The 15,973-nt window shown below is 32.9% G+C and overlaps 1 protein-coding gene across 1 annotated transcript; it reads left to right on the top strand.

Moving 5' to 3' along the window:
* Nucleotides 1-4,711: 4,711 nt before the first annotated feature.
* Nucleotides 4,712-15,382, top strand: LOTGIDRAFT_174264 (hypothetical protein; the record flags this gene model as incomplete). Its single annotated transcript, XM_009052595.1, has 22 exons — nt 4,712-4,928; nt 5,082-5,460; nt 6,896-7,005; nt 7,389-7,552; nt 7,970-8,090; nt 8,477-8,631; nt 9,528-9,641; nt 9,973-10,107; nt 10,243-10,308; nt 10,460-10,525; nt 10,898-11,058; nt 11,165-11,247; nt 11,457-11,578; nt 11,996-12,051; nt 12,275-12,422; nt 12,589-12,662; nt 12,990-13,094; nt 13,549-13,716; nt 14,052-14,192; nt 14,364-14,436; nt 14,848-14,921; nt 15,292-15,382. The coding sequence occupies 22 exons, from the start codon at nt 4,712-4,714 to the stop codon at nt 15,380-15,382; spliced, it is 2,823 nt and encodes a 940-aa protein (XP_009050843.1).
* Between the last annotated feature and the right edge of the window lie 591 nt (nt 15,383-15,973).

Raw genomic sequence — 15,973 nt, 5'->3', positions numbered from 1 at the left:
CAAACAGACCCGACGATGCAATTCTACAGCTTTTAGAGATTTGTCTTAGTCGAAACGATTTCACATTTAATGGTAAAACATATTTACAAACTTCAGGGACAGCAATGGGCAAACGATTCGCCCCTTCGTACGCAAACCTTTTCATGGCAGAGTGGGAACGTGAGGAGTTGCCCCTCTGTCCATTTGACCCACTTTTTTACGGATGCTTTTTGGATGACATTTTTATGGTTTGGACTTATTTTATCGAACAGTTTTGGGAATTCTTTGAAATTCTCAACAACCACCATCCTTCTATCAAACTAACCGCAAACGTGAGTGACAAAAGCATAGACTTTCTCGATACCACAGTGTTTAAGGGAGATTCCATTGCAGAAACAAATAAACTGGATATTAAAGTGTATTTCAAATAAACTGATACTCATCAACTCTTGCACAAGAGCTCCTTTCACCCAAAACATACCTTTTCTGGTATAATTAAGTCACAAGTTTTACGATTTCATCGAATTTGTACAAGATCTTCTGATTTCAACCAAGCCTGTACGATTGTTTTCTCAAAACTGAAAGAGCATGGGTACTCTAAACGATTTTTACGAAACATAAAAAATTCCACCTTAGCACAGATAGCAGCTAAAAACAGACTTTATGCCGAAGTACCTCCAGGTTTAAGAAGTGCTCCATGTTTGTCCAGTAGATGCAAAACATGTCCCTTTATATCAGAAACTCATTATTTTGTAAGCAACTCTACGAATAAAAGGTACCCGATCCAGGAACATCTAACATGTGAAGATTCGAATGTAATATATTTAATTTCATGCAAGAGATGCCGCAAACAATATGTAGGAGAAACTAAGAATAATTTACTAACTCGCTTTAATGCTCATAGGTCAGACATCAAATTAAAGAAAGACAAGCCTGTTTCTAATCATTTCAACCTCGACGACCACTCAATAGATGATCTCGCCCTAATCCAAATTGAGCGTATAGAAATTGACTTTCCCGAAGATGAAACTACCAAATACCGTCAATCTAGGGAAGCCCATTGGATTGAGACATTGAATACAGCAAGACCTATAGGACTAAATATTCATCATAATGTAGGCATAGCACCCTTTGTTGTCCCGTTTAATACAACCAGCAATCGAGCAAGCAAGATAGTTCAAGCCCACTATAAGAGCCTTCAAGAGAAATCCCCCCATGTCTATAAGCAGAAAATGATAGTTGCATATTCAAAAAATAAGAACTTAAATGATAATATTGTTCATAGTAAACTAAAAACAATCAGCACATAACAGAAACTATACTTCTCGCCCATCGGGCGAGTTATTTTTTCTAATTTCAGATCAGAATAAGAACAGAAGAAAACTCAATATCAAGACCCTTAATCCTAATTTCTAAATAAAGTGTCTGCTCCACCCTAGGCCTGTACATTTGGGAGAATCAAACCCTCCCTTCCCCGAAAACTAACAGGTTACCCTATTATTGAGGCAAACTCTGGTTTGTGTAATTTTTCAATTAGACCCTTTGATTCTTACTTTGTGTATTGCGGAGAAATATCGGCTTTACACAACATTCTAATTTTAAATCAACGACAATGGTTTATATTTATGAATAAATCATAATAAATCTCCCATAGCCCTTCGTTTTTGCTATTTGGTAAAGTCGGTGAAAACTTTCTTTTGTCTAGTAGTTTTAAAGCTAAATTTAGTTTAGATATCAGTGCTGGCATACGAAATATTTTACCCAAAGACCTTAAAAAGTCAAAGATCTTAAAACAATGCCAAAGCCATATACGCATCTACCCTCAAAGTACTTGAAAAGGGGAATTACATATTTTCCGTGAGCTGAGAAGAAAATCTCTTTTTAGACTAGCCTATATACAGCTACATAAAACAAATCGTTTGTCATTGACTTTTATTTATATTTTATTATTAGATCCCTTGCAGGAAATTGGGTGATAATTGAGCACTAATCATTCTGTAATATTAATAATATATGATATACGTATTATACTATATTACTTTTATTCTTTTATATTTTAAAGATACTAAGCTAGGGAAAAGTGGTTGTTACGAAATGATATATTCACTGTTGTGGCTACACTAGTTAGGCCTTCTGGTTAATGATAAAGCGTTTGAGTTCCATCCTTGAATAGATCGAATAATACTTTTATATTTCAACCCAGTTTCCAAAACACTACAGAGCAGTCGAAATAGTGGCAATTACGGTCGAGTCATTTAGATGGCACTATAAATGAAAGTCGCGTATGCTACACATCCCTCGACATTGTCTTCGATTTGAATTACAGACCTTTGGAAATTATGACACGGCTTACTTTTTTATTATTTAACCACAATTGTGAGCCCTTGTTTGATTAATTATAAATCTGATATCAGAGTCAAATTAATATATAACTTGTATAATGAATGGCATAATTAATCTAATTCAATCAATTCTTGGCATGAACTAAAGAATGTTACAACTAATAACAGGGTCATGTTTGAGCTAGTGGAAGAGCTAAATTATCAACCATGTACACAAATTCAAGTACCGGTCGCGACAACAGACATCTTACCTCAAGATTCAAACCTACCGCACCTAATTCTCTTTAGATGTTGCCGTCGCCCCTGTCCGTCCGTCGGTCGGTCATCATTTCTTGTGAGCACAATATAGAGATCTTGGACAAGTTTGAATTTGTCGATTATTTTATAAACAATTTTTTGAATTATTGCCCTTGATTTTGTCGAAATGTGTGAGCACTGTAGGGACTACAGTGATATTTATGTGGTACAAATATTTATATGATCACACCAAGTTAGATTTTGACTTTTTTTCGTGAGTACAATAGAAACAGGAATTTTTACTGATCATTTAAAGATGAGATCTTGAATATTTACAAATTTGACTTTTGACTTACCATATTTAAACCGACTTTTAGGTATTGTCATTGACCTAAAAAGTCAAAATTTGTTCGTGAGCACTTGGTGTGATCATTGGAATTCATAAGGTTTTAAGTTAGAAAATGTTCATTGCAAAAGTAATACAATCCTGAGTATTGAATAGAAACATATAAGATTAATCGTTATGATTCAAGCTGTTTGAATCTAAAAATTTAATAAAGCTGCTGTATGTTTACCTTGCCTGACAAGCGTTCTTTGTATATTATGTGTCACAAAAGTAACGTAATAAAAGAGGCACATTATCAAAAGCATATTATGTCTATCATTTTCTTATGAACATCTTAAGGCACGGAATCAATCATATTAGATTCCTATGACAAATTACTTCTGCTGTATGTGTTACTTCTGTTGCATGCTAGAACTACCATCGTCTGATGTTATTCAAAAGGCGTAACTGAGTGTCAAGATAACGAATAAAAATCTCAAGCAGACAGTGCAAATTAGACCTGAAATATCAATTAATGTCTTTCTTCATAATTATATCTTGACGTTTGCTCTTTCCGTGCAGACACCAATTTCATCAACCCTTGTTAATATTTTGAACATGTGAATAATTACCATCTTTGTGACGTTAAGTACGATATTATTGTTATAGAGAAATACCTTAGAACATAATATAGTAACATAATAAATGTCTAATTTATATATCCCCGAAATAATTGTATATACACGGCTACATACAAAGTCTCATCGTGAAAATCTGGAATCTGTCAAAAAATCTTGCTCTTCCGCTTTATTTACCACAGTCTCAAAAACTGTACCAGTGGTCTTCATATTTGAGACTATTGAGACAATCTGGTAAATTATGTATGTTTACTTGCTCACATATAGCAAATTATAGTGTTAAAGCACTACAAAATCAATAGTGACCCATGGACAAAGTCATGAATCGATGTGTCCTAATCGAGAGGTGGATTTGACATATGGGTTCAGACCTTTAGTGATGATTTCACATTAGTAAAATATGAAACCAGCATCGAAGACAATCTTCTCCCCTGTGGTAATCTACTTTTAATAGACTTCCATCTCCTGTGGGATTTAATTACCAATAATTGAGTTAAGTCATATTACTAATAAGACCTAGATTATGTCAACTATACGTAAAAGACTCCTAACTCAAGGATGTAAATATGTCATGAAACTTACGTTAGTTCGTATTAGTTTTATCTTAAAGTACAGTTGCCCGTTATCATAGGACCCAGGAAATGAAAGATTCAAATTATCAATGATGAATTGAAAATATTGACAGTCAGCAGTTATAAATGAAATTAAATGAAATGATGAATGGAGTTTTACGTCCTACTACAAACCGTTATAGACGTGATTAATACAACATTAAAAGCAATAGACCCACAGGCTACAGTGCTAATATTCAACACTGTTAATTACAATTGTACTGAAAATATGCCGACTGTGATATACTTCAAACAATCGACCACTAAAACCTATTTAGATATTGTTTAAAAACTTAAATTGAAGTGTTTACTTAAACACTGTTAGGAGACGATCGATTCTAAGGTTAATTTCAATAGGTTTGGTTTTGTTAGTAAAACTATTTAATGGAAATACACTTAAACACAGGACAACTAGCAGAAAATGTAAGTCAATCACGCCATATGTACTATGAACACTAACACAAAACCAATTTGGTTTTGCTCTTTTTCAGAGATGAAAATGTGTAACCTGGCGGATCTGACACTACATGGACTTATACAAGCAACAAGAAGTTCAGAATAAACAATCTCGTCATCAAAATGAATGGTGAAAAAGATATATATCTTGATAAGGATGGATATCCGGATGTGACGTTAGCGGAACCAAATCACTACAGCAACATCGCAACTAAAGATACGATAGTGTCGTTACAACAACCGAAAACAGGCTGTTACGCAAACAAATGTAAGATTGTAATAATATGTGTTATACTTGTGATAATTCTTTCCATTGCTCTTTTGTTATTTTTCTATTTTGGTGGATTTCTAAGACCATGTCCAGCCCCGGACAAAAAATTGAATTTATCCAATCACGTTTATATAAATGGATTTGAAAATACCTCAAGATATGAAGGCCATATCAAATATATTAACACTACACCAAAAATATCTTCTGTCAAGCCATGGTCAGGAATTCGTTTACCCCGTTCTATTATTCCCTCAAATTACGAATTGGAAATTAAAGTGGATTTAACGAATTTTGAATTTAAAGGATCTGTGAATATAAGTATAAGTGTGAACGAAACGACAAAATATGTTATATTCCACCGTAGTCGGATTCAAATCATTGAAAATTCCATTCGGATCATCCCAAGACTGGACGTAGCACACCCCAGAATAAAAAGACAGTTTATTCCACCCAATACCGAATATCATGTACTGGAATTAGAACAAGAAATATGGAAAGGATCCCAGTATGTGTTGCAAGTGGGAGAATATGAAGGGAATATCAAAGCCAATTTACGTGGATTATACAGGAGCTCTTTTAAGACCAAAGATGGTTTGAAACGGTAAGTTCTTTTGGATATCAGTATTATGTATATTGTGATAATTACGAATCAAGCTACCAATGTTCACCAGTGCTGCATCAAAAGATAAGGTCGAGCGCATAGTCATAGTAGGAATTGCCTGGTTGACTTGTATCCGATGTCGATTAACAGGTCTTTCTTTTAACCTTTTTCTGTGGATGGAAATCTATTTCTACCGATTTCGTTTTTTTTTCTTTCGAGATCAGTATAAACTTCAATTACTGTATTACTCAGCTGATAGCCAACTGCGTGTTCTGATCCATTTTTATTTCATTTGCGTAAAATCAGCCAAATCCCGTGAACGTGAGGTTGTGGAGATATTCACCTTACAATTATATGATGTGATGCCAAACGAAACCAATGGTCTAATTTGATAAACCATATAATTTCAATGGCAGACAATATTTCCCTTGAGGACCCATTCAATTACCAAAGCTTACAAACTTGAAAACGACCAGGGCCAAAGTGCAGACACTCTTTGCTCCTCTAATCGTAATAAACCATTCCCTTTTGCCCCATAAGTTGTGGCAAATTTTCCAAATGTGTCTCTTACGAAATCTCCTGTGATATATTTCGTCACATGAAATTTTATCGCCGATAAACTGTGACGACACATAAAATATTATTCTTAAAGTTTCCTTTCCATTGAGATATTTCATTTAGACTTTAGTCGTGAAAGACCATCTTTACCTACTAGCTAAAATAATTTTAACAAAAATATCCAAATCATATCTGCCAATCGAAGATTGACAAAATAACAAAATCATTTACATATAATTATTGATATGATAAATAATTAACCAAGTACTAACGATCCGAACCACAAAACAAAATACTGGCGAAACATTGGTTAATAAACTTTTGATGCATGAGAAGGTATATCAATCATAAGTGAGTAAGAATTTCATAAAGTAAAAAGGTATATAATCTGTAGATCAGATCGTAGATGGAGAGCATAACTAACGTCTTATTATGACCCAATTTTTTTCTCCACAATCCACAAATGATGTAGTTTGTAAATTATTTATTGGTTGGTCGCATAAATGATATAGCTATATCATGTGTTGCATGACAATTTCTCGAGATCATAGATTGCAAATGGAGCTACAAAACAACACGCTCAGTGATAATTGTACTATTTCTTCGTTCAATAATGACAAAGCAATATCTATACAACTAGAACTAAACGATATGATCTGTGTTTAACTGAAAACGTTTCAATCATTAATGTTCTCAATAGATTCTTTAACATGTATTATAATGGTTAGTTTGCACTTCGAGTATTATAATTCTACGAAACGACTTCTAGTAGTATTTAAATCACCGATGGTACTTCTCTTTGGAGGGAACCACAACTATTCCACCTTTACTTCCCGATTTTGCTTGTACGGACATTTATTAGCTAACTGTTTTCTAGGTACTTGGCCAGTTCTCAGCTACAATCAACGGAAGCAAGAAGTGTGTTTCCTTGCTTTGACGAACCTGATTTTAAAGCTACTTTTAATGTCATCATTATTCATCAGCCAGGTAGGATGGAAATATTTTGAAATACCAGTCATTCTGCGAACTTGTATCCCCAATAATGAGGAAGCTCACATATTATAAAACGTGTTTTTGCATGCTGAGAGTTCTTAACATGATAACTCTAAGGATTTGAATTACTACTTAACCTGCAAAGGAGTCGACATTATTATCTGTACGCAGTTTTGAATATCACGAACGGTTTCCATTTTTACTTACTATTACACACATACACCATTAAGTATGGAAACCTGTTCTATATTCACCTACTCGAAAGCAATTAACGCATCTATAATAAGAGTATGTCCTCTTAAAGATATATTCGTGTCGTTATTGGTCTAATAAGAACCATTATCTTGTATAATACTTTTTATTTCTCCTTTATCTAGGATATGAAGCCTTAAGTAACATGCCCTTACAAAAATCCTCAGTATTAAACAATGGCTGGTTAAGAAAAGAATTTTCACAAACACCAATCATGTCTACTTATATCCTCGCCTTCGTTGTTGCTGATTTCAAGAGTAGAACCTACACATTTAAATCTGGATACACGGTATGTCAGCCTATTGTATGTTGCAAGTGGTTTTTTCCCTTGAACTAAACAATACATATTATATTGTTCGAAAAGGTCATTACTCCCACGAATAATGTACAGTATGTGCAAACTGGTCCATTTAGATATTTCCTGAGGGAGCATTTCACCTAAATTCCTTTTTACATCTGGATGGTTTATGTAGTATAACACATATAGGCTATAATTGCTCCATACCGCTTTTGTTAATATAGCATGAATACATCACTTTGATTTTCATTTTGATTGTATGATTATTTAATATGTTACATGTATCATATCATACTTCAAGTTTCATGTATTTCCATTTGAGGTTGATTCGATTTTTCAGAAAAGAACCTTTCCTTGAATTTCCATTAAAACGATGCCATCGAGTTCTTATTATAATCCTTATTGCAGCTTAAAATTTGGGCTCAACCGGACGCTTATTCACAGACAGAGTACGCTCTGGATTTTACAGTAAAGGCTTATGACTTCTTTACGGAATATTTTGGTATTCGTGATGTTATTCCAAAAGCAGGTCAGTAAGACTTACCGTGTCCTTGTATTCAATTTCACAGATTAGTGAAGACAGACTTAAGACGTTCAATATATGTTAGAAATTGATAAAGCATAAATCTTTGGATATATTTACATATGAATAATTCTGCTTTAGTTTCTGAACTTCTGAGTTTTTTATTGCCTAACTACTAATTGTTAAGGGAAGAATATGCCGACCAAAATGAGAATTGATTCTAAACGTCCTTGACCGTAGCTCAAATACTTTGGAATTTTGAAAACCTGCATATTGGGAAATATTACCTACTTTTAACAAAAGATGATCTGTAACTTTCTATTTTCTATTGTATGGTAGATTTTGTTACTAATCAAAGACTTATGATCAATTGAAATCATTTTCAATTTCAGATCATGTAGCAGTTCCTGATTTTTATGCTGGTGCGATGGAGAACTGGGGTTTAGTGATATATAGAGAAACAGCCTTATTGTTTGACCCACAAGTCTCTTCCAGTAAAAATAAATATACTGTTACTTTGATAATGGCCCATGAAATAGCTCACACGGTAAGATTGAAACATATTTGGCAACTATATAACTTTCTTTATCTACTTTAAATAAACAGATAAACATTTTGTTGAGTAGTTTTGTTCAATTGCTGTATATATACAATTGACCTAATTAGAATCCAAATTATCGATCATGTAGCAAATTAATTACATTGATTTAGAATTTTTTTATATTTTGAATATGACTCGCATGTATGTTGAATTCCTAGCGCATATCTAGACACTGGAATAAGTGGACCAACAACATCCGTTCCTGTGCCATGTATATATATTGTGGTATAAAACTATTATTTGAATTGTTTATTATGTGAGTCCATGCTATCATTAAGATGTATTTGGTTTCCATAAAAGACACTGATAATTAAAATTTAGTCGATTAACCCATATACATAACATTTATTTAAATCATTGTAAGAAGTAATGTGTTTAACGCGTGCTTGCTAATTTGGAGGCAAGGAATTTGATTATTTTTTGCGGATTTGACACGTCACAATGTCTAGAGTTAATCCACAGGCTATGTACTAATTTGTTATTTCGCTATTCATTTCTTGTTTTAATTTTACTAACAGCATCTTTCAGTTTGATAAAGTGTCTAGAAGATGGACCAAATGAATATCAATAAGTAGACAGTCAAGAGTTTCTTTATTGTTTACTTAAACGATAAACGTTAAAAAAGCTATTACTTTAAGAAAGCATGACTTTTTTTCTGAAAAATAATCGTAAATAAAACAACAAGGCATCCTTTGAAGTTGACGACGCAGTTAAAAGTGTGCATGAACTTGTTCCAAAAAAAGGCTACCGTCAAAATAAAGGCCCAATATTGAACCGGTGCAACTCAGTTCATAAAGTTTCTATGTCAGAAGTACTCGTTTAAGATCCTCTATATATTTCAGTGGTTTGGTAATATGGTAACAATGAAATGGTGGGATGACCTTTGGTTAAATGAAGGATTTGCTAGTATATTAATGTATTTTGGTATGAACGCAGTTTATCCAGAATGGAACGTGGTGAGTCAATATTTCATTTTTTTTAAATAACTCATAGCGCTTCAATGATTTTGTTTGGTGTACTCACTGTAATTGACTAAAACCCATTGTAACAATCTACCAAGAAAATGAAATGAATGGAGTTTTCCGTCTTACTTTTCTGCATCCCAAGAGCAAATTGAATTACTGACAAAACCCCCTCATTCCACACTAAGTGGCGCTGTCAGACTTATCAACTCCATTTCATTTCATTTCCTGTTTGCATAATTACATCATAAATTTTCTGAATAGGCCTTATATGAAACTACAGGTTATAACAAACCTCACGTTTAGATTATATTATATGTTTTAGTTAGCTACTCAAGTTGTGGAAGATATGTTTCCAGTAATGGAGAAGGATGCTTTGTCTACATCTCATTCTGTTTCTACTGATGTGAAAGATCCTAATGATATACAACAATTCTTTGATATGATATCTTATAACAAAGTAATGCTTTTTATCATCAATCATAAATTGACTGAAAAACTATATGCTGTAACATAGAAATGACATAACATACATAGAAACAAAACAATGTCAAGATGCTTTGTCGGGATTTCATTGCTATCTTTGAATTTTCAGGGTATGTCTATATTAAGAATGCTGGGAAGTTTTATTGGTTTAGACAACTTTAGAAAGGGTCTTCAGGTATCAACTTTACACTTAGTTTAACATGGCACTGAACGTTTATCACATAGTTTACATTGCACTTTTGCGTCGAATTTCTGCATAATATCTGAATAAACAAACTTATTTTAAAAAAAAAAAATAAATCCAATATAAAAATATATACTTTCAGATGTATGTAAAGCGGTATAAATTTAAGAATGCTGCTAGAGATCAACTATGGCAAACTTTTACAGAGGTAACAAATTTACCAAACATTGGAAGAAAACCATTTTAAACCTATTTTTGTGAGAAGTTTTTTATCAACTGGTTTATCAGTCGACCTTCTAATGGGCCTTAAAGGGAGAAATGTGACATTTTCAGGGGTTGATTTGGGTATCGTAGTACTAGAAATGTACGAAAATCATATAATTCCTTCAAAAAGATCTCAAACTAGGAATTTTACTCACTATTTCTATACATGTCACAAAGTATTTTAAAAGACACATGTGCTCACTATTACTGATAAAAATATACCGTTTCTGAGACTAAAGTATGATTAGTCAAAAAGAATGACTTCAATTCCAAACGAGCTTTCAAGAGTTTTCAAAAATTATTTTTTTTGTTATAGGCAGTAAATCATACGTATGTAATTAAACCCATCATGGATACCTGGACAAGACAGATGGGATATCCTGTTGTTGACGTCATCCTGTCCGATGGTGTTTACGTTTTGAATCAAAAGCGGTTTTTGTTTGGTACAGATGATAGCAAAGAACCAAATCCTTTTGGGTAGGTCTGTTTCTTTTACCGACTTCTTAAAGATATTTAGGCAATATAAGCAATATGACGTCAGTATCTAAACTTTTGCAAAGTGTTACATTATTATATATTGCAGATATAAATGGTACATTCCATTTACATATGTTACACAAGACAGTCCTCATAAAAAACATCAAGTATGGTTGAATCTTGGATCGGGTATATATTTTCTTACTTTCTCTAAATTGCATCTACATGCAATCACATCAAACAAAGTTTTACAAAACGTGATGTGCAAAATGGGCCTGATTGGTTTGTGGGGTAAAATTTATATGATAGAATTGAATAATATTTCGGCACTACAGATATTTAGGCATATAAGATAACGATGGTTAAATTCTTTTTGATGAATTTTAACAATATTTCAGCTAACATACCTAAAAGTAAGGGTTGGTTATTGGGTAACTATGATTTTACTGGATTTTATCGAGTAAATTACGAGGGCGATATGTGGAAACAACTTGCTCAACAACTTGTTAATGACCATACTGTAAGTACATTCAGGACACATATTTTAAGATTGATTTTTGAGTGCCAAAATTATGAATTCTAACTTCTCTTGCTCAACCGTGGACAACGTATATTGGCCCAACTATTGTAGATATCATTCTTAAAAGAGTTGTTTCCCGTATCTTCGTACCAAATTGACTCTTGATTACTTTGCACTTCTAGCTATGAACAACTATTTGACACATAATTTCACAAGAGACAATGTGAAGATGTGATGACATTATACGGAATACGATAATATTCCCTGTATGGTTTCCCAAATAAGCATTTGAGCTAATGGTTTTCCCTTATCCCAACGACATATCAAAATAAAACCTACAAATTTGTTTACACAAATTCATTTCTTGGCTAAAATGTATGCAATACTGCGAATTTACTCTGTCTTTTATATTTTTAGGTATTTCTAGAAACTAATCGAGCTGGGTTGATTGGGGATGCTTTTGCTTTAGCAAGGTATGTTTGTAAGTCATTTTCCCCCATTATTGCTTAGTTTAGATAATGAAATCAAGTATAAAATCCTATTTTACCAAATTAACAAGCAAGCAAACAAACGGCTATGGAAAACTCGTGTTAATACTTCTCAAATATCCTATTTGAAAACCTCTTGTATTGTTCTTTGAATACTTTGCGTAAATATCGAACGATATTACAAGCTACCATTAATAATGTTTTCTAGGGCTAATTTGTTGGATTATTCAATGGCTCTCAACATGACGGTATATTTAAAATCTGAACAGAGTTATATCCCTTGGAGAGCTTTCTTAGATTCTGTTAAATTTTTAAATGGTATGATTGCTAATACAGCCGCCTATGGAAAGTTACAGGTAAATTAGATTTGTGTGAACAATTGAATGCAATTTTAGTAACACGTTCTCAAATAATTTTTGGGGGAATTTAATTGTTTACAGCATGAACCTTTTTTTTAAACTAACAGATCAAATCGGAAGTCTCGTTTTTTCTGATATGTAGTGGAAATAACTTTATTTTCAGAAATATTTAAGTGATTTAGTGGCCCCTGTTTTTGAAAGAGTCGATGCTTCAGACAGAGGTGATTTGCCCGAGAGGTACGTTTAGCATTCATAGAAACTGTCGAAAATTACATGTTATTTATGTATTCTCTTCATATACGCAGAAACTAAGGCACATATCCAAAATTTGAAAGGTCGAATAAGATTTGTGTGCCAGTCTGTTTTCGAATGAAAACCGTACTCACTATGATTCCAGTGTTAAACCGTATTGCTGGGCTAACAACTGGAACTGTTGTAAATTGGAAATTTCTCATTAGTTATAGTTTCAGCAATTAAAATGTTTACTTACGTGCACAAAACGTCAGTCGACGATCAGTCAAAAATGGTGTGCTCTGATAAATTTTCAAATGCTTTCTTTTGTAGGTATTTAAGGCAGATTATTCTTACCATGGCATGTGAAGTTGGAGTAGAGAAAACAGTCATCTATGCTAAATCCATGTTTAATGCATGGAAAAAATTCAGCACCAGGTAATTCAAATTCTAGAACTTTTGAAAAGTAAGAAATTGAATGAAGCTTTAAAATGGTTAGTGTCCACAAGTGGAAAGTGGAAGAAGGATATTTTTGTGTATAGGTTCTGACATATGTATATAAATCATTTCAGGTGAAAAACAAAATCGTGCAATTTGTTCTAGTTATAATGTTATCTTCGCCCGCCTAATAATGATTGTGCTTTGCAATTCTAGATAATCACGACTTATAAAACCCAATGCTTGTAGAATTTGCATTACCTTCCAACTGGATGAACGATATACGGTCAGCAATAGAAAGAACCTTACTCGAAGTGCATTAACAATGTTCTGATTGCAATAGCATAACATTCGTTCTATTTCTATCGCGTTCCAAGAACATTATGTCGCCAATAGCCTATTGAAGTTTTATAGTAATTTAACCCGATGTCGAATATTTTGATTATATTTTAAGATTACCAACTGACTTCGCTATGATAATATATTCTGTTGGTGTCAGAGAAGGGGGAGCAGAAGAATGGGATTTTGTTTGGAACAAAAGTCAAGTAACTAATGTTGCATCAGAAAGAGCTATGATGATGGAAGCTCTGGCACAATCACAGAAACCTTGGCTGTTATGGAGGTTATATTTATTCTGAGTTATTCGTTTTTTCTGGAAGTTTTTGTTCGACCAATGAAGGGTACTACGGTCGAACTCTAAAGTTAAAATTTTTGAATTAATATTGTCATGAACCATTTTTACCTGACAACTACAACTACAAACATCTATTCTCCCGACACCAATTATTTTAGCCAAGAGAAAACTAATATTTTTGGTTTCGGGAAGGGAGTGTTTGATAAATTTTATGACTATGTTTACAAAATTTGTACATTCTTAATTACGTGTATGATTTTTTCTTCAATGGATATCACCATGAATGGTTTATCAGTTAATTACCGTCGTTATTTTGTTTTTAGGTATATAACATGGGTTTTTGACCCTGAAAAAATCAATCGACAAGATGTCCGACTTGTCTTTGGTTATTATGTTAAAAATCCCTTATCAAGAATGGTGGCCTTAGATTTTGTGTTAAGTAAGTGGCAAGATTTGAATAGAAGGTAAGGAACTACCTTTTGTGCATACTGATTATTAGCTTTTCATACTACAAATACATGTTATCCATTTGTGTATGAGTAATATGTAATATGTGTACATGTATAACGCGTCGTGTAGTGTCCTTAATACGTTAAGATTGAAAATGTGAATAGAGATCCGTTGTATATTAACAGATTCCCTAATGATATGCCCGAAATAATAACAGAAGTAACAACTTATATCAATACAGAATTTAAACTGAAACAGGTAAAACCGTTCATATTGAAGAAGCAAAATTATGATCTATTCAATCACGAGGAACTGAAATTTCTGCCACCTGTTTATAAGATGTAAATAAAACAAACAAAACAGTACTGATATGCATTGCGGATTCTGCGGAGGACCGCTTGGCTTTATTTACGAGATGATGGACAATGATGCAGCACTGTAATGATTGCGTTCTATAGTGCCTTTATCAGACCGACAGAAGATTATGAACACTATCCTTCGGAATTGCTTTATGTGTATATTACAACCAGCATCGTCCATCTAATGCATCAAAATTATAGTACTCCAAAGCAGTTCAAACGAAAAAAAGAAGATTATATGTACTACTATCGAAGATACGTCAATACACTTGTTATCAATGCTAATTTTATCATGTTTCGATGTTTACAGTTAGAGACATTAATTGCTGAATATCCACCAAAAGCTGCATTAAAAGCCGCTGCTAATGCTGTAGCTCTTATAAGGTATGCAGTTATCCCTTTTATATCCTATGTTTTTTAAGTGAATTAGAGCTGTTTGTAACCACATCACCTAGTGGTCCAGGGCATGTTTAGCTTATTGTCCCCATAATTGCAAGTACTGTCATTGCACATAGGCAATTTAAATCGATCTTTCAACGGATTACAACAGATGTTCAAAACTATTTGTAAATTTTAAGACCATCATAAAGTTGTTTTTGTTATATAAAAGGAGTTATAGTTTTTTGTTGTTAATCACCACTTAAGAACGTTACCTGTATGTATAATGAAACGTTGTGTGTGTTTAACTAATAAATAAAAGTTTATATCCGTAAAAGTGCTGTTTCTTATCATAAATCTATTTGTATATTAATAGATCCAACATTGAGTGGATGAACAATCATTATCAAACAACAACTGAATGGTTAGAAAACCGTATAAACATGGAGGAAGAACAGACAGTGTGAAGCAGTATTTCTTCAGTATCTTTGTATAATAAATTGCTTTTTATTTATTTTTGTATATTATCTAATTAACTATCTTTTCTAAATTTCTAACTACTGTTTTTGTAACTAATTCATGTGTTCATTAATAATAATTATAAAATGTTTTTAAACTTTTAGTCAAAGCAACAAATTGATAATTTACGTGGTGATTTCGTGTTAATATATGAATTGTTGTTGTTTTCTGTCTTTTGTGTTCGAGGTACAGAATGGAAAATTTAACCTTTTAGGTGAAATAGCTTAGTCCGATGGATACTTTCAACCAACCCATTTTTTGTGTCTCTACTGTGATAACTGTCAAAATATCTATCAGTGGCTGGAATAGAGGCAGATGTTTCGGACTATGCTCAAGATATAGTTACTTTGAATTGATAATGAAAATCCAAGATTTAAACTCAATGTGTTAAAACGAGTAACATTTTATTTATGAGCACAATTACTAGTTTGGTAATCAGAATCTTAGCCTCAAGTCGCTTCGTGTTTAATTCTGTTATTAATGATTGTTATTGAATGAAATTATGCATTATTGGTAAATCAAGATAAAAGAAAATCATA

Source organism: Lottia gigantea (assembly GCF_000327385.1).
Source record: "Lottia gigantea unplaced genomic scaffold LOTGIsca_189, whole genome shotgun sequence".
NCBI classification, from domain to species: domain Eukaryota; kingdom Metazoa; phylum Mollusca; class Gastropoda; family Lottiidae; genus Lottia; species Lottia gigantea.
This window is presented reverse-complemented; position numbering and strand designations above follow the sequence as displayed.